Source organism: Vespa mandarinia, chromosome 21 (genome assembly GCF_050613455.1).
Source record: "Vespa mandarinia isolate Hongniang chromosome 21, ASM5061345v1, whole genome shotgun sequence".
NCBI lineage: Eukaryota > Metazoa > Arthropoda > Insecta > Hymenoptera > Vespidae > Vespa > Vespa mandarinia.
In genome coordinates, this window is record NC_140830.1 from 2,992,724 (window position 1) to 3,013,379 (window position 20,656).

The 20,656-nt window shown below is 35.4% G+C and overlaps 1 protein-coding gene across 33 annotated transcripts in view; it reads right to left on the reverse strand.

Annotated features, from left to right (window-relative positions):
- Positions 1–20,656, reverse strand: part of shot (dystonin-like protein short stop) — a 117,483-nt gene that overhangs the window by 26,393 nt on the left and 70,434 nt on the right. For 23 of the 33 annotated variants that reach the window (XR_004838850.2, XR_014983433.1, XM_035871850.2 and 20 more), the window contains 10 exons: positions 20,571–20,594; positions 19,981–20,451; positions 18,699–19,904; positions 18,445–18,528; positions 17,113–17,334; positions 13,665–13,780; positions 3,575–13,553; positions 1,198–1,344; positions 900–1,123; positions 21–815 (listed from right to left, as the gene is read on the reverse strand). Coding sequence is in view for 31 of the 33 variants with exons in the window: in XM_035871850.2 (XP_035727743.2) it covers positions 21–815; positions 900–1,123; positions 1,198–1,344; positions 3,575–13,553; positions 13,665–13,780; positions 17,113–17,334; positions 18,445–18,528; positions 18,699–19,904; positions 19,981–20,451; positions 20,571–20,594 (13,268 nt within the window). In the remaining 2 variants the exon portion in view is untranslated. Of the gene's footprint in view, positions 1–20; positions 816–899; positions 1,124–1,197; positions 1,345–3,574; positions 13,554–13,664; positions 13,781–14,876; positions 15,066–16,391; positions 16,434–17,112; positions 17,335–18,444; positions 18,529–18,698; positions 19,905–19,980; positions 20,452–20,570; positions 20,595–20,656 lie in introns of those variants that run through there. The other 10 variants (XM_035871862.2, XM_035871847.2, XM_035871852.2 and 7 more) reach the window with 3 other exon arrangements.

Here is a 20,656-nt window from a genome sequence, read left to right on the forward strand (position 1 = left end):
AATGCGTTATTATCACTTACTTGAACTGACTTTCAGCATTGTTCAACCATACAACCAAACCATCTAAAGCATCCTGAACACCTTGACATTGCACCAACGCTGTGTCCAATTCTTGACATTTAACTTGCAAAGCCTCGCTTAATTGCCTGTACTTATCTTCGATTACCCTAACTGGATCCTGAAGTGCATCGACTTCCTGTGGAGTCAATTGTCCATCAAGCGATCTAAGTAGAGCATCGACGCCATTTTTCGCTGCGTCTATTAAACGTTCATTAGCTAATAATTCGTTGTTCAATGCTTTTGCTTTGTTCAATTGATCCTCCACTTGTTTTGGCTCGGCTGCAATAGCCTCGGATATAATTCGATGCACTTTTGGTTCTACTTCCTTTAACCACGTATTTGCCTTTTCTAATGATTCATTATAATCACGTTGTTTTCCACCAACTCCTGACAATCTATCTGACAATTGATTGGCACGTGTTAACAAATCTTTGTATTGTGTCGTTACAAGAGAGACCTCGTGTCTTACTGGCGAATCTTGACTGGCTGTTGGCTCTTTATGAGGTAATCTTTGTGGCAAACTTGTTCTAAAGTCGTTCAAAATTTGCAAGTATTCTTTGCTTTCGTCGACGAATTTCTGTGCAGCCATGGTTATAAATCTAAGGTCTGCTTGATGAGCTATAACATCGCTGATGAAATCGCGCGTGGTGTCTGCACTGCTGCTTAATTTATTTAAATCCGATAAAGATCTTTCCTTGTTTTCTAAAGTTCGACATGCTTTATCCAACCATACGGAGAATGTTGAGAGTTCGTTTCTAAAAATTAATGAACATTGTTACTTCAAATCTTTACAACATCTTTATAACAATTAATAGATCCATCAGATAATTTTTACTAACTTGAATTTGCATAATTCGTCTCTGGCTCCTACCAATCGTCTGACTAACTTATCAGCACGATCAGTAGTTTTGTCGAATCTTGTTTTAAGTGACCTGCCACTTTTTTCTAATGTCGATACCTCATCACTTGACAATACGTCGCTACCTGTTAAAACGACTTGACGAACTTGGTCCAGACAAGATGAAACTTGACGTCCATGAGATTCTAAATCCTCCTTTATTTCCTATAATCATGTATGCGTCAGAAAATATCTGATTTTGTTAATAAAATTATTATAAAAACTTGGGAATAACTTACTTTCATGATGTTTATTTGATTTCTTAATTCTTCGATATCTTCTCTGACGGTATCTTGATTGGCAAGTTTATCTTCGACCTCGGATATCCATTGAAGGAGTTTGGATAACGTTTCATCGCACAATTTATACTTCTCTTCAACCGCTTGCTATAAAAAAATTATCGAAAATAGATCATCGTCGTTCTCTTGGAAATGATTTGGGAGCTAAGAGTTGTTCTCTCTACGCAAATAGTTGAGAAAATAAAAGGAAATTTTTGCGAGTATAAAGAATACTGCCAGCTTACCAATGACAGTAGCTAAATAAGGAGAGATTAAGAAGAAGCTTATGACATATCTCACACATGCAAGCACAAACACACATACACTGAGAACGTACAAGTAGAGATACAGTTTTGTATGGTAGCTTTAATTTATCTGCAAAGAGCTGCATATTTTACGTATGTTTTTTTTCATATGCAGCTTGAAGCATAACCAATGTTGAATGTGAATATGAAACTAGGCCTCCGATTAATTATAGTCTGTTCGTTTTTCTTCGTTTCTTTTTTTTTTCTTTTTATAGCAAATAAATTAAAACGCATAACGATGAAAGTGTAAAATATATGACACGATATAATAATTCTTGTAATAAACTTGTAAATATGTATAAAATATATGTCATAACAATATGTTATATAATTATGTGGAATGGTTTCCATTAAAAGTCGTGCTAAAAATTCAAACAAATAAACACAATATTACACCTGTAAAAAAGTAAAAAACATTTAAAATATAACAATTATCATTAATAAATAACAACACATATACAAAAAGTAGTAAACATTAAAACTTAATAAGAGAGACTATTAAAGTTAATATATATAAATTATCTTTCAAACTCAAAGATTATTCATTGAAATTAAATTATAAATAATAATATTTCTGTGCTATAATATCAATATTTAGAAATATAAAATATTAAATTAGAAAAAGTGTGTTAAAAAATTTCAACATGTTCATTCAATTTTTATGCAATATTACGTTACGTAAATTAAAAAGAAAGCTTTGTATTTAATAGAAGATAAACGACTTGCGTTCTATATAATAATTTATGAATGTTCGATCTTAAAATGATTAGAAAATGCTTTTGAAAGAAATTATGATGTAGGATTGTATTAATAAACGAATTTGTAGTGGATTTCCGAAAAAAAATTGAATTTGTGACATTATATTGAATGAAGAAATTGTTTCTCGTTATAATCAAAAATCAATGATACTAATTTGGCCTTCTAATCATAATTATCTACCAGAAACATTTTCGAATCTTTGATCTCGTCTTACTCTTTAAAATTCAACTATTTCTCATGTCAATCTTTGTAGAATGAAATGCAACCGACATATATATATATATATTGAATACTTAAAGTATATAAAATATAGACGTGTTACATTGTCACATGTTACTTATAAAATGATTATTACTTAATTATTTGTTTAATAAAAGGCCGAATTAGCGTTGCTGTTGCGACAAGATGATTTGGGATTAATGGATTTATATCATAGTAAACGATGTCAAAAAATAACAATGTCATTGATTTGTGAATTGCGTTATACCCTCGGATCACGCGAGGTTCGATGGATGATGAACTGTTGGAAGCCTGAGAGAAACATTTTTTATGTAGTTAGTCTGTCAGTTTTGTTTTAATGAAAAGAATGATCGATTCCTTTTGTTTACTTAATTAATTACCCCAAGTGTTATACGATAAGTGATAATAAGCATGGATAATGCATGGACATCAAGGATATTTAATAAATAAAAAAAGAGAGAAAAAAAAAAAAAAAAAAAAAAAAAAAAGGAAGACATAAAATAAAACTATTCCGCCATGAAACACAACATAAAACGATAAATGTTTATTTATTTATAAGTATATATATATATTCGAACGATGATTTTTTTTTTTTCATTTAATTATAAATTAATGATTTCGACGAGTTCCATGCAAATTTCACTAAATTGATTTTAATTATGTTATATACGTAATATATCATGATGGATACGTAGATTTTAATTCTAAGATTAGAATATGTTAAAATGTGTGATATATGTTTATCGTGAGACCCATGCTAGGGAAAATAAATACATGCCTTCGAATATCGTATCGATAATGGACACGATATATAGATCGAGGTCCACGATTATGAGTCGATCTATGTGCATGTGTGTATGTATATATATATATATCAATGATGGCAACCGGGACTTTTGGAAAGCAGAAAAGTGCAACAATCCTTAACCTCTAGCACAAGCTATAATATTAGGTTGTTACAATATTAAGAGGAGAGGAAAAAAAAAAAAAGAAAAATAAAAGAGATGGATAGCATCAAAAGCTCTCTGACTTACCCTCGCTTCTGCGGTGAGTATATAACCACGTTCCATGGCCTTCACGAAGTCGATACTCTTTCCCTCTGGATCTTCAAAAAACCTGCCCGCCACACTATCTACCTTTCCACTATTTACAGCTTCCAACAAACTTACGATATTACCACTAATAGGATCTTTGATCACTGTTGTAGACGGATCTATTAAACCCCCTTCTATTGCACTTGCTAAAGTCAAGCGTTTTCTTTCTAATACCGAAGTTATTAAGAATGGATCGTGATAGCTACCAGTTGTTGGATTATAAAGACCAAACTCGAGTGCTTCGATGAACGAAAAGCCTTGTTTGGGAGTCATAACTAAACCAATTTCTACGGCTTTAGATAAGGTATATAATTTAGATGTATCCGTATCTAAGACATTGCCTTTTTCCGGGTCCATCATCCCTTTCCTGAAAGCTTCCGGCAATCTAACTAATTTTTTCTTTTGAGCATCTTTTATCAATGCTGAATCTGGATCAATGATACCAAGAGTGACGGCTTCTTTCAAAGTTATTTGTTCATTGCTATTTGGATCTGTTACCTTTCCAGTTTCGAAGGAAAGATGTCCTTTCTCTAATGTTTCTTCAAATGATAAAGGTGGTAATAGGAAAACAGTATTTTCACCGAAACGTATGCATCTGCTCGATAATTTTCCAACTTGTGGTTCGATCGTTCCTTTTTCCGAAGGATCGATGATTCTTTCAGCAAGGGCTTTCTTCAAAACTGTGAACCTTCCATTTCTTGGGTCTCTAACGACCGATACATTTGGATTAATAAATTCATATTTGATAGCTTCTTCGACTGTACATTCTCTCGTATTACTTTCTTTGGTAGATCCTTTTTGTTCATCCAAAGAAGATCTTTGTGATTGAAGAGTCAATGGTTTTTCTACGGTCACTAATAATCCACGTTCGAAGGCAACGTCTATATTGTAAGATCGTTTGGTTTTAGGATCGAGTACTCTGCCTCTGGGTACATCTATCGTTCCATCATCGATACCAACTTGTAAAGATTTTATCTGTCCTGTAGTAGCATCTTTTAATGCAGTTGTATCAGGATCAATTAATTCGACCGAAAGAGCTTGGACTAAATCGTAAAATTCATTAACTGTGGGTTTTGCAAATTTGCCACTGTCACCGCGATAAAGACCACACTTCACTGCTTCCTCTATCGAAAGTGGAGTTTTTGATGTTACTATGAAACCTTTTTTTCTGGCCTCTTGTAAATTCATTACCTTGTCGATTTCAGAGATATTGTATGTACCACGAATATCGTCGATAATTCCATCAGAAATTGCTTCGGCCAAAAGAACATATTTGTTCGATTTAGTATTCTTTACGATCGACGTAAGTGGATCGATCATTTCGATTTGAATTGCTTCAGCCAATGTAAGCTTTTTATTATTCAATGGATGTATGAATTTTCCTGATGATGAGTCGTACATATCCATCAATATTGCTTCGTATAAACCAAAACCCATGCTTTCGATATCGACGATAAGCCCATGTTGTAATGCAAGAGATAAAGTTACTGTACAATTGGCACCAGGTTCTTTGAACATGCCTGAACGTCTGTCTATTACACCAGCACGACAAGTTTCAGCAAGCGACAAGAGTCTTTCTGATCTTTTATCCCAATAGCAAGGTAAGGTAGGTCCAATGATACATTTTCTCATAGCTTCGTGAAGAGTTACAGCTCTGTTAGTGCCAGGATCAATGATTTTTCCAGTCTTATCGTCGTATAATCCTTGATGAACAGCTCGTTGCAAAGACACGGCCGCTTTATTGTCTATGATCAAGCCGGATTCGTAAGCATCGCGTAAAGATATTTCAATGTTACCTTTGTTGAGATCTTTAACACGTCCAGTATTACCATCGACATAGCCTAATTCTATTGCTTCCATCAATGGCATTGTTTTTAAGAACGGTGATCTAACATCTTTTACTGTTACAGAATCTGCATCTATCAGATGTTTTTGTATAGCTTCCAATATTGTTAAATAAGTACCAGTTTGAGGATCCAAAAATGTATTGGTTTTATCGTCCAATATACCTTTTGAGATTGCTTCACTGAAGCTCATTGGTCTACGTGTTTCCAAAAGAAGACCACGTTCTAAAGCTTCGTGAAAATCTAAACGTCGTCCTTTTTCGGTAGCTACTGTTCCAGTTTTTGGATCAACTATGAGCTTTTCTATAGCTTCGGTGAATGTAATTACATCACCACTATCATGTCGAACGATTGCTGTAGTCGTATCAATGACACCTTTTTTAATAGCACGATCAGTTGGTAACTTTTCTTGTGTGTCTGGAATAATGAAGTGACCAGTCTTTGGATCGTAAAAACCTTTGAATATGGCTTCTGGTAAAGATATTTTTCGTTTTGCTGGAACTACCAGGCCACGATCCAATGCATCAGTTAAAGAAAGTGGTACACCTGTGGAAGGATCAATAGCTGTTCCACTTTTTGGATTGATAAGGCCACGTTTGATAGCATCACCAAGAGATATAATATCGTTATTTCGTGGATCTTTGATCGATGGACTGTCTTGATTAATTATACCTTTGGCAATAGCTTCTTCTAACATATAACTTTCTCCATCGATAGTGAAGGTACCTGTTTTAGGATCATAAGTCTGATGAGCAAGAGCTTCTTGTAACGTCCAAGGTTTGGTTGTACTTAACAAATAACCCTTTTCAAATGCAATGTCTAATGTCATGGAATGAGGATAATTTAATAAACCACTTTGTAAATCTATTAATAATGTTTCTGCTGCCTCTTTAATCGACACGACTTTATCACGTCTGTCATCCTTTATCATAGTTGTTCTGTCGTCGATATAGCCAGTAGTTAAAGCTTCTTTTATTGTCATTTCTGCACCGTTCACAGGATTAAGAACAAGACCAGTTTTAGGAGAGTAATATTCTTGTGCTATAACATCTATTAAAGAAGGCACGAATGGTGTCGTTATGATCAAGCCTCTGTTTAATGCTGTATCCAAAGGAAGAAGTTCGCCAGCTTTTGTATCTTGCAAACGTCCCATTTTTGAGTTTAATAGATTTATAGTTAGTGCATCATCGAGAGAAACGAAAGAGCCAGCTTTAGTATCCTGACATTCGGTGATGAAAGCATCGATTATACCTCTTCGAACACTTTCTTCAACATCTACGAATTGTTTAGTCAAAGGATCTTGTATCTTTCCTGTATTAGGCTCGTATATGCCATTGTTTATCGCAGCTTCGAGAGAAATTGGTTTTCTAGCACGTGGTACTATCATACCCTTTAAGAAAGCAACCTTGATATCAATTTCTGTCCTTGTTTCAATATTGATAATGACCCCTCTATGAAGATCTATCACACCGGATTCTAATGCTTCAGATAGAGGTAATATTTCATCACTAATTGGATTTCTTATAGCTAGGGAATCAGCATCGATTAGCCCAACTTCGACTGCTTCAGATAAAGATAATGGTTCTCCAGATTTCGGATCATGAAATTGTGCGTTAATAGGATCACAAACACCTACTTCTACTGCTTCTTGTAAGCTTAAAGTTAAAGGTTCCTTTTCAACACTGCTAGGTCTTTGTTCAATCCATCCAAGTTTGACTGCCTCGAAGAATGGTATTTTCTTACCACTTTTAGGATCTACCATATATCCTACATTTCTATCTACGAGTGGTCTATCGATTGCTTCTCGAAGAGTGACATATTTATCAGATTTCTTTGATAGATCTTTAACCCACACGTTGTCGGGATCAAAGATTTGTAAATCGAGAACGAATTCGTTGAACGAAACAATGTTATCTGTTGTAGGATCAACGAATCTTTCGTTTTCCATATTAAATAGACCTCGATTAGCTAGATCTCGTGGTGATAAATCCTTCGATACGACTATTTGCGACAATTTCTCTTCAGATTTTTCATCTGCATCTTCTATATCTTCTCTTTCCTGTTGATCTATATCTTCTCTTTCCTGTTGATCTATATCTTCTCTTTCCTGTTGATCTATATCTTCTCTTTCTTGTTGATCTAGATTTTTTATTTCAATTGTATCAGATATTTTTGTTGTTTGAGGTTCTTCTATCGATGCTGTTAATTTTTCATTAGCGATAAATGAATCGCACACTTCTTTTTCTTCTTTTTGTAAAACTTCCTTTGCACTAGCCTTTGGTGTAGATAGAAGTTTGGATTCTTCATCCAATGGAACTCCTTCTATTTCATCGGGTAATTTTTGAACCTGTTCGGGTTCAATCGTTTTATCGACTTTACTTTGTGGTGATACTACAGAAACTGAGACAGGTTCTACTACGTCGATTTTACTTTGTGTTGCTGCAGAAACTGTGACAACAGGTTTTACTACATCGACTTTACTTTGTGTTGCTGCAGAAATTGTGACAGGTTTTACTACATCGACTTTACTTTGTGTTGCTGCAGAAACTGTGACAGGTTTTACTACATCGACTTTACTTTGTGTTGCTGCAGAAACTGTGACAGGTTTTACTACATCGACTTTACTTTGTGTTGCTGCAGAAACTGTGACAGGTTGTACTACATCGACTTTACTTTGTGTTGCTGCAGAAACTGTGACAGGTTGTACTACATCGACTTTACTTTGTGTTGCTGCAGATATTGAGATAGGTTCTACCGCATCAATTTTACTTTGTGTTAATGCAGAAATTGAGGTAGGTTCTACTGCTGAGGTAGATTCTACAGGTGAACTAGATTTTTTAGTTTCTCTTGTTTGAATCGCATCGACCACAGCTTTTCCAGCTAAAACGGGTGCAGCGACGACCGCTAAAAGCCCGAGTTTTGCGGCTTGAGTAATACTCATTGAGCTTCCTCCATCTTTTTGTTTTATTTTACCGGTTTGAGGATCGAGCAGACCTTTTTCTACAGCTTCTTTCGTTGTTATAGTTTCTGCTGTTTTTACATCGTACAAAACAGAATCAGGCTCGATCAAGCCAACTTCTATTGCTTCAGTTAAATTGTACGATTTTTTCGATTCAGGATCAGTAAAAGATTCGGTATTATCATCATAAATTTGTTCTATAGCTTCTAAAATGGTCAAACTGTTTTGTGTAGTTGGTATAGAAGTACTAGGCTCATTTGTCTGAACTGAGGTATCAAGAATACCAACTTCTACTGCTTTTGAAATTGGCATAATAGCACCCGTGTTAGGATCAGTATAAGTTCCTGCATTCATATCAACCAAACCCTTTTCTACAGCATCACTGAAAGTAATCCTTATATCCTTGGTTGTAAACTCTTCTTTCTTCTCAGATTCATCTTTAACGATTCCTTGATCACGTGCCTCTTCGATCGTAAGAGTATCACCGGTTTCAAGATTCTGAACTAGTTTTGCATTTAATAAAACATATCCTGGCAGAAGTTCGACAGTTTTCGTGGTAATCGTATGATAAGATGTCACTGTTTCGGTAATCGTACTGATGCATTCATCTTTTACTGGTGTTTTTACAATCAGAAGACCAGATTCTACAGCTTCTACTATTGGTATGGATGTACCACTTGTAGGATGAATAAATACACCCTTCTCTTTGTCAATAAGACCTGACTCGAGAGCTTCTGTTACTTTAATACTATCTGGCGCAGCTGGATAAGGCAGAGTCATTATAAAATCAGATGCTATAGCATCTTTCAAAGATATACTTTCACCTGTGATAGGATGTCTAATTTCATTTTTGGATGGATCGATCAAGCCACGTTTCAAAGCTACTGGGAAAGTCATGCCAGTTGGTGGCAACTCAAAAGGTTTAGTCGTCTCACACTTTTCAAATACATTTTCTTCCACAGCTTTAACTAAATTAACGCAACCATCTTCGAATTTAACTAATGATCTGTCGGCATCGATTACATCATTTGCGATGGCATTTTCTAAAGTATCTGATTGTCCGTTTGGTTGAATTATTTTTGATAATGGATCGACTATTCCACAAACTATGGCTTCGTTTAGAGTAAGATGAGCACCTGTTTCTGGATGAACAATCTTGCCTTCTTGAGGATCTAACAGACCTTGCTTGTATAATCCTGGAATAGAAAGACTCTTTGCTAAGGGAAGAAGTAAATCTGCATTCTCTGGATCTAAGATTCCACGATCGATAGCTTCCTTTATGGATAAAACATCACCTCTTTGTGGATCTACGATTTTACCACTATCAGCATCTATCCTATTACTTTCAATAGCTTCGGACAATGTCATTTTCTTTTCTCCATCTCCAGAGATCTCAGTTTCAATAATTTGTATCGTTTCTTCATCGATTAGACCACTTTCCATAGCTTCGCTAGCTTTAACGATTCTCTTCTTCATTTTTTGAAGCACGATCGGTTTAGCTTCTCTTTCTGGACTTTGCGAAAATGATCTAGCTTTACCAATCGTTACTGTATACTTTGGCTCCGTAGTTACTCTTGCTCTTGCTTTAGCTACCAACGACGCTCTATCGGTAATATCTTCTTCAGGTGTAAATGGTTTCGTAACAACCGTATCCTTTACTTCTACGTTTTCACCATTTTCTTGTCTCGATGGTTCAACATCGCTCGATGATACGCTTTCATTCGTTTTAAGATCAGATACCGGAATGTCTGTACTTGCTCGTAAATCTTCTAATAGAGTTTCTGTTGCAGTAATAGCTGGGGATGATTTAACATTCAATACTTCTTCTGGTGGGACAAGACCACGTTCTATAGCAACTTCTCGAGGTATTTTCTCTCCTGTCTTAGGATCTTTGATCATAGTTTTTTTAACAGCTTCAACGGCAGCTGCTGCTGCCACCAAAGGAGCACCAACGACTGCTACCAAACCAAATTTCGTTGCATCGAGCAAAGACAATTTTCTATCATCGTCGACTTTATATTCGCCAGTCTTTGAATCGAGTATACCACGTTCCACCGCTTCAGGCATTGCAATGTTTTTACCAGTTGATGGATCACGAACTATTACATCTTTAGACTGCAAAGTACCATCGTTGACAGCTTTTAATAAATCGGCGGATGTACCGTTATCGGTCGAGATAACTAATGCCGTTGCAGGATCATAAATTACACCTCGCGATACTTGTACAGGATCCAGAATGGACGATTCGTCTGTTACCTTGATTTCAGTATCCTTCGTTGGATCATCAATGTGTGTTAATTCTACTTTATCAGGCTTCCCAGAAATTTTAGTGATTTGTAATAGTCTTTGATTTGTTTCATCGAAATCGGAGGATTTATATTGAAGTATTACCAACTGCCTTTCTATTGCCTCTTTCATAGATATTTTTTGTGGATGAGTATAATGCCCCGTGGAATCTAAAATATTTTTTTCCAAACTTCTCATTAATGACACTTTCCTTCCATTATTTGGATCAATCACAGCTGCAGAATTTGGATTAATGATTTGTAATTTTATACATTCCTCGAATGATACTAATCTATCAGTACCTGGTATAATAAACAAACCAGTAGCTGGATCGAACAGTTTCTGATTAATGGCATCAGCAAGTGTCCAACCATCGGATGGTAACTCGAACACTCGTTTCTCTGTTAAAATACGTTCACTTTCTATAAACGAACTAACTTCTGATTTATGATTTCTAGTAGTTGTCACTGAGCTTTGCGTCTCAATTTTCGTTTCATTCGAATCTTTATTAGTCGAGAATGAATTCGAATCGATCATCATTTTTTGTTCTTCTCTATGCTGCGAAGGACTCTTCGATTTGGATCGTGATCTATCGATATTATCTGGTGAAGATGGTGGACTAGTTTTCATTGGAGATACCGTACCATTTTTAATGGTAGATTCGATCGATGACGAAGGTATGAAAGTCGTTGAAACGACTGAAGGTTTAGTAATTGCAGATTGTGTTAACTTGTCTTCGCTCGGTGGAACGATTTCTTTAGTTATAATAGTCGTAGTCGTTCCAATTGCTATTGGTTGCGATTTCTCTCTTTCATCCGAACTATCAACGTTACCAACGTTTGTGACTAGGGTAGTTTCAAAAGTGACTTGTTTAGATGGAAAATGTATTTTTCCAGCAGGCGTTTCTTCCATTTGTTTACCAAGTAAACCTTCTTCTATAGCTTGATGAACACTCATAATTTTTCCGCTGTCAGGATCCGTGAAGATTTTATTAGTTTGATCGATTAAACCATGTTCAATAGCTTCTGCATAAGTGATTTTACAATCTCGATTGATCACTTCTCCTGTCTCCAATACGGTTACATATCTTTTCACAGTTTTGGTAACTGTTTGGGTCGTTACAGCGATATTTAACAGACTTGTAAGCAACGCAGCTCCGTCTGGTGTAATTAATCCACGTTTAATGGCATCTTCCAAAGGAACTATTCTTTTAGTTCGTGGATCCAACAGTTGACCTGATTTTGGATCGACTAATTCTAATAAAACAGCTTCTAACACACTAATTTCACGACCCTCCTCCGTAATTCCAATACCACAATTAAGCATCTCCGATACCGTTGATCTAACGAAGCCCTGTTCTTCGGCTACGTCCAAGGGAACTGTCTTTCCAGTTTTTAAATCGATTATATAAGAACCTCCTGATTTTGGACTTATCAAACCTTTTAAAAGAGCAGAGTTTAAGCTGATGTATTCTCCAGAAACGGGATCTTTAAAACCATCGATATCAAAAATAGTCTTTTGTGTGATTGACATGACCAAACCCTTATCTACCGCCTCCTGTATACTCAATTCCTCGTCTTTTAAAGTGTCTTTGAATGTACCTTCCGGTTTAACAACGCCTTTGGACAATGCATCTGACAAAGTAATCGGTTCTCCGGCTTTCGTATCCGTTATAGATTTGAGATTCTCTGAATCTAAGACACTTCTCGATATGGCTTCCAATACCGTCAATTTTTTCCGATGCGCTGGACTGGCTATCCTACCAGTTTCATCGATTATTTCCAAATCGCAACAATCCTTAAGAGTCATCGGTTTAACGATAAGTTGCCTTCGACGTGCCTCCTTCAAGGATAATCTTTCCATTGATAAACCGTGCATATACCTACCACTCTTTGGATTCAATATACCTTGCTGTATTGATTCAGCTACCGTCAACTTGATATCGTTACGCGCATCGACCACTTCCTTAACATCAGGATCAATAACACCTTTTTCTATAGCCTCATTCAATAGATAATATTCCCCAGTAACTCTATCAAGAATACGACCTGACCTATCGTCGACAAGACCTTGGGATATCGCGTCGGAAAGTGCAAGAGCGTTCTTTTTAACTTTAACCGTGACATCGAGTTTCGTTAAATAACCCCTAGAGTATGCCTCCTCGATGGAGATTCTTTCACCGTTGGCCGTAATAACTTGACCCGTTATTGGATCCAACAAACCCTCGCTCATCGCATCGGCAACGCTAACACCCGAGAAACTGGTCGTTACCTTAACTCTATCATCCCCTCTCTCGGCATCAAAGAGCTCCTGTTGAATAGCCTCGAGTAGTGAGATTTGTCGACCGTCCTCCGTTACCCCACAAGGTCCCAATAAGTGATTCGCCAGATTTCCATCTATCAGATTCATTCGCGCAGCTTCCTCAATCGTCACGCTTGTTTTCGCGTCGCTCGAGGTTGCTATTCTACCATTTCTAACATCAAGAATCCTAAGTCTTATAGCTTCGCCAACCGTTAGTATCTTCCCAGTACTTGGATGAACGATACCCCTAGCATCTATCACGTTGTCCGTACTGATACCCTCCTCAGCCCTGTGTATCCTCTTAAGACTCCTAATTTCGCTAAATTGCATGGTGCTTCGAGCGTCGGTAGTAGAATCCGTCGTCGTCGTTGACGTCTCGGTAACGCCACTGATTCGAGGAGAATAACCAACATCTTGTTGTCCCTCTGTTCTTGCACGTTTCAATGGCGATGATTCACGACTTGTACTACGACGAATGGAATCGCTACTCACACTGGTCTCCGTTGATTCGTGTTTTTCTGTGATGTACCTGTTGGGAAATCAATCGAAAAGGAATTCCATGAGATCTCTCGATTAAATTTCTTCTTTTAATTTTTTTTTCTCTATCTTTCTCTTTTTTTTTTTTCCACGAATTACTCACTGCGATTGAGTGTAATGTGTCGTTGTTGAGGTATAACGTTCCTCGCTAGTTGTACTCTCGTAGATGTTAAATTCCGTGCGGAATGTCCGCAGAGGTCGTTGCTCTTGAAGAGCACGCTAAAACATAAGTCGAGTATATTAATTTCGATATAAATGTTATGAGTTTTTTTTCAAATTTTTTATAAAACGATAAAAAAAAAAAAAAAAAAAAAAAAAAAAAGAAAAAACAAAATAGACTAAAAGTCTCTGGAGTATATGGAATTATTCTTAAATGCTTGAAAATTTTAGGAACGGATAGATAAAAAAAAAAAGAAAAAAGCGAAAAAGTGAGGAAGGAAGAGAGAGGGGAGAGAAAAGTTGTCAATTTTCGCCGATTGCTGGGCGATGCTAAACGCTGGACGAGATCATATTTTTAGAGCACGTTCAGCTTCCGTTGCAGCTGGGGCTCGCTCACAGCTTACGTTAACGCCTCGTTTAAAGTATACTTTTTCTTTTCTTTATCGGCTAAAGTCACGAAACATGTTTCTATCTTCGTCGAAATTTAGGGAGACGCGTAATTCTCGAGTGATAACTTTTATGCTAAACTCAAAGTGAAGTGAAATAATGTGCGTTAGAGTAGAGTCGTCCGAGGCTCGAAATAATTTTTACGATCGAAAAAAAAAAGACGGGGGAAGAGTACGAGAACAATGAGAGGAGCGAGATAGAAAGAATCGACTTCGATGGCCTAATATTTTACATAACACACAATGTATAAGATAAATAAAAAAAGAAAGAAAGAAAGAAAGAAAGAAAGAAAGAAAGAAAGAAAGAAAGAAAGAACAGAGTGAACAAAAAAGAAAAAAAGAGAAATATATCGGAGCCATAAGTTGTGAGTCTGCGTCTAAGAAAAGAAAATGACGGCATCGTTAGTATGTTTTCTTTTTTTTTTTTTTACGATGTAACAAATTACGCTAATCTTTGAATATTAAATTCTCTGAACGGATCAACATTGCTTCCAACGAAATTGCGTAACTAGATGTATGACGTCAGATCGGTCGGTTTCTCTATAATATGAGAGTGAAATCGTATGATTGCGACACATTTCTGTTTACCGCGTGTGTACTTTAAAACTTCTATTCCTAGATCGATTCGAGATCTCACTCGCCTCGAAATTTTTGACACAGAATGTCCATCACACGATCTGTCTAGTCACACGTATTCCCAATTTTATTACCTTGGTAATAATTTTTCTTTCCGTGAGTACCATCATTGATAACGATCACTCACATAATAATCCAATAAATTACGTTGTTTTCTTTATTCCTTATTTTTTTTTTTTTTTATTATAATTAGATTAAGTTCACGTAAAAATAAATCTACATGGTTTCTTTCTTTTTCTTCTTCTTTCCTTTCCTAATCAAGTCAATCAAGTCACTTTTATGAGAGTTAAAAAAGATTTTAAAAGAACGTAACTCGATAATTAAACTCGAAGGATCTTGACCTCGTTTTATAAATTATTTCCAACGAATGTGTTAATGAATATTTCATAGATCGTTGACTACTACTACTACTACTATTATTACTACTACTAATATCTCAATTGTAATAATATCAAATTAAAAGATCTCATTCCCTCCCCGGCCGGTGAACGTCACGCAACACCACGTTAACGCGACGAGCTCGCCCGGGATACTGATACTAAAATCGCTTAGACTCGTGCCAAAAGCCTAACATCGTTTCAGACGAACTAATACGCTTTATACGCGCCATTTTTAAATACAACCTCTTTCTTTTTTGTTTTTTTTTTCTTTCTCTCTTTCTTTTTTATGTATCTCTCTTCCGATAATACGAAGATGAATGAATACTGTTCTGCTATTGGTCAATTCTCCTCAATTTTGTAATATCTACGGACTGCAATACGATATTATGATTAGAAATATAGTTATAGATAGGACACGTGACTTCATTCGTCTCCGATCGATTTCATTTTCATTCAAAACATAAATACGTTTACTATCATTTAAAAAAAGACGAGAATGAGAGTGAGTGAAAGAGAAAGAAGGAGAGTGAGAGAGAGATAGATAGATATTATTTTCAATTTTGTGATGAAGATTTTCTTCATCTTTCTCGCCTACTTCTCAATGTTATTTTTATAAGACCCTAAAGACTATACATAAGTAAGATGACTCACAGGAACTCGAAAAAATGTTACTGAACTCTTGCAACATATTCGATTTATTTAACTACTGAATATAGAGAAATTTTTATCTTAAGGAAGTTAAATAATAGAAAGATTTATAAATTGTGCAAGAGAAAGGTATTGTTAACTATGATCATTTTCTCGATGACATCACGATCACTTAAATAATTCAAACGTATGCTCGACTGATAAGGAATTGAGTGTTGCTATCTAATCGGGATAATTGTATGTATATCTTTATAGAAAGTATAGCAAGATATTGCGATTAAAAATTTGATGTTAAAATCTTCGTTTATTAACACTAATGTTTTAATCGAATCCAAAGATCTTTAGGATAAATTTAATAAATATTGATTAAAAAAGAAAAAAGAAAATAAAATAAATTCTCATCACACTGACAAATACAAAGTTTCTATAAAAATCACTTAAGAATATCACTATGGGAACAAAAAACGAAAAAAAAAAAAAAAATACAAAAAGGGAAAAAAATTCAAAACAAAAAAAAAAAAAAAAAGAAATAAAGATGACGATTTAAGATTTAACTTGCACCTTTCGAATGATCTTAACACCGGTCATCCTGTCAAAAATGTCACACAACAGTCAATGCGTAACACCTTATGTCATAATCACGAGTTGACAAACAAAAAGAAAAAAAAAAAAAAACAAAAAAAATATTAAATAAATCGAATGAAAGCGAAAGTAAAACTAATCGAAAAGTATCTGACGATGGAAGGAGATCTCTTTCTAGAGAGTTCCGTTCGATTTAACAGACGACGAGACTGTGAATAAGAGTTTAGTTCTCCTGACTCGAAAGACGTAAGCAGGTGGAATGACAAGGCGTGCAAAGGCCGAGTCATTATCTGTTCTGCTACTGCTCGCGCCGCCACACGATCCAACGCAGTCTGAAAACTAACAGAACGCGATGTCCTCGCGCATTTATCGATCCAAAATGGAAGGCGGTAGAAACGATCGTCCCTAACGAAGCCTGCGCTAACTTATTGACTGTATTCGCTTGGATATCAAAAGAAAGAAAGAAAGAAAAAAAAAATAAAAAAAAAAAAAAAAGAAAAAAAAAAAACAAAAAAAAAAAAAATATATAATAATAGAACAAATGTATAACAATTAATGATAGTATTCTAAATATAATCAGATCAAAAACTCGTACGAAGGATAAAATGGCGATCCAAGGATATCCAGTTCCAATCAAATAATAAACACTAATTCGATATTAAATCATTATAAAAATTAAATGTCATTGATATTAACTCACCTGCAAAGAGATATCTTCGGGATATAACAAGGCCAACTGCCTAACTCGTTCCTGAAGTAGACTCAATAGGGTAGTATATTTTCTATTTAGTGTGTCAAGGTCACGCGCAACTCCATCCACCGTAGTTACCGGTTCTCTACGTGGTCTTTTCACTGATGCATCCAACGATGGGCACACTTCTTCCAGCTGTTCTTTGAATGCTCTGAGCCTTTGTCCATAGATCTATGGGGTTCGGTTAGTCCGTTACGGTTAGTGAATTAGATCATTTGGATCCACTACCGTTAGCCAAAAGCGAAGGTAAAGAAACGCATTTAACATGGTATTCGCTTCTTTCCTTTTCTATATAGAATCGACGACGACCCAATGTGATGCCGTTGTGTAAGTATTCGTTGCGTTAACGTTACTTTATTAATATAGCTTCTCAAGAATGATTTTTATTTTTTTTTTTTTATTTTTCTTTTATATCTTGTCTTGAGTGTTAGACAATTATTGCCCGTTTGGTAAATTGCGTTGATGTAAATTGCTATGTTATAATAACTTCCCTATCAATTTCTTTATTTCGTTACATTTCGGGAATACAAAAAAAAAAAAAAATAAATAAATATCAAGGTTAATCGAATAAGGTCAATCGAGAGTTTTAATTATACCACACTGGGTCACTCGTAATAAATACGTATTTTTAGCGAATTAGACCCGCAAGCTTTGGTTGCTTTAAAAAAAAAAAATAATTAAAAATTATGCGAAAGCCAATCGATCAGAATGAGCTGCTTACTCAACTCTACTATCTATCTATCCATATATATATTTCTTTGTATATTATGTTTGTGATTAGAAAAATGAGCTGAGTATAATAATTACTTAGCCCATAATGAATTAGAAAATTTCAATGAGTTAATCGATCTTTTGCTTCATGTATTTCTTGAGAATATAGTAAAAGCAGCGATTTTTAGTAACAGCGATTTGATAAAATCACATTCGAGTATGAATCTCTAAAGAGAAATATCAATTTGATTTATATATATATATATATTACTTTTACTAAATCTAAGTTTGCTGCGGCTTATTCCTTAAATTGCTGAAAGTAGTTACGTTTTTCATAACTTTACATGTAATATAATACATATAAAATAAATATACGATGCTGGAAAATCATTAATGTTTTGTGCGTATAAGTACGTGTACGTGTACGTAATGTGTTTGTGTAAAATATCTAAATCTCATTCACACATTGCATTCATACCATTTGCTAAAGCTAATTATTGAAAGAGAAACAAAAAAAAAATAATAAAATACAAAAATCCAATTGCTACGATATAAACCTTATCATCTTACCTTGCCTTCGCGAATTAATCTTCCACCAGTAACGTTGACTGCTTCGATTGCTGGAGCACGATCCACAACTCTGTTTAACAAATTCTGCACGGAAATTTGAAGGATGGTTTATAAATTATTATCGTTGTTTTCATTTCAATGTTTAATAATAACTTAAATCTCACGTTCGCAAATAAATTAATAAAGATTAAGAAAAAAAAAAAAAAAATAAACTATATATATATATATAAAAAGAATAAAAGAATTTTGTCTACCTTAGCATTCTCCAATTCGAGTTTCATATAGCATTCGTCGATGAAGTCAACCTCATTTTGATACGAATTATGGTACTGTTGTGCGAGACTATAAGCCGCTTCCGCACTACGTAATCTATCAACGAGCTGACCACAAACATTAGTCCATCTAGCGTTCAATCTGTTGACCTCGGAATCTAATCTATCCATATCACCGTGTGGTCCATGATGATTATGTCTTGATTTTTCAACGAGACGTCTGGCGTTGTGGGCGTCGTCGTTCAATTGATCAATAGATGACTGTTGCTGAGCAATGGCATTTTGAAGGATCATGAGATCCTCGAGAACATTTTGAAGACCTTTAACGTCCGACGGTAATTCACCGAACGATGCCAATTTTATTTCAAATTCGGATATAACCGTGGTATTTTCTTCGAGACTAGAAAGTACGATTTCTACGCATTTCAAACGTTCTATGTAAAGATTGCTAAGATTCCAAAGATGATTCCATTTGGTCATTACGCTATCGAGTTTATTTCTCATTGCTGGAGTCTTCAAAGTAATACCACGGAAAGTCTGTTGTACTTGATCGACTTCCGGTGCCAATTGTTGCAAATTTTGTTCATAATCTTTGTGTTCTAATACCAAATGTTCGAGGCTATCGAGATCTCTTGGCAATGGAGCCGCAATACGTGCATTTATAATACGTTCAGCTTCATCGAGCGCTTGCTGAAGCGAGGATACCTGTTCGTTGAAAATTCGACCAGCGTTTTTAGATTCCTCCTCGGCTTTGGCACGTTTCTCGAAATCATCGAAGAGCCTATTAACATCAGCCATCTCACGTTTCAATCTTCTCAATTGTGGATCAGCTGGATCACCTTCGCTAAGTAATTTATCTGCATCCTCGTTCAAAGCTTTTCTAATAGCAGTACGTTGATCTTGTCCCATAGCTAAGAACTGAGGTAAGTCCCATCCCTTGACCACCTTGATGGTAGCAAAAATCATGTTCTGTCTGAGTCTTAGTTGTTTGCGCTGCCACAAAGATACGCTTCTATCGTATTGTCGTCTTGATCGTTCAGCAGCATCCAATGCATCTTTATCTGGTGGATGAAGTGAAAAACAGACACCTGGTACAGGTGATTCGACTCCTTGCGAGTTCTTTACACGCCATTTAACTCTACCAGAATTATCATAGAGAGTACATTGTTCTCCTTTCTCGATTGACATCTGCTTCAATGAAGATCATTATGAAGAATAAATGTTTTTTAACATTTTAATTGTTTAATATTTGAAATAAACTTACGTTTACTTGCTTGTAACTGCAAACGCAAGTAACTTGCAATGGTCTCGTTACTGGCTGTCTTCTTTGTTTCATCGGTATAACTTCTTTAGCCTGTTCGACCAATCTCTGAACGTGCTCACCATAATTATTAAGTTCTTCTCTAAGTTCTTGCATACCCTTTAACAATCGTTCACCTTCGTCTAGAGAAAAATCAGATTGCGAATAAACCGTGTTAAGTGTTTCGTCTATCTTAGAAATCCATTGTTCAGCCTGTTGAATATCCTTGAAAAATTGTTGACTATGCGCGGAGTGTTTCAGATGAACTTCGAGACAGAGAGTTAGCTGAAGGAGCCAAGCCCATTGACTCTGCATCGCTGACATATAGGCCTCGATCGTTTTTGCTGCTGGATGATGCTGCAGAACCAATGCTTCTCCTCTATCTTGTACAGCAGAAAATTGTATTTCTCGTTTCTCCAAATCGCTCATCAGGGACTGTATTAAAAAATTATAATAATCATGTAGAAGAAAGAATAATTATTATAATAAATATTATAAAATTGATATTGGAAAATGAAATGAAATTTTTAATCGTGTATTAGTAAAAGATTTACCTCAATTCCAGATCCGTATGTACGCTTGTAAAATATAGAATAATATGAGAAGATTTTTTATATTAGTAATATTAAAAAAAAAAAAA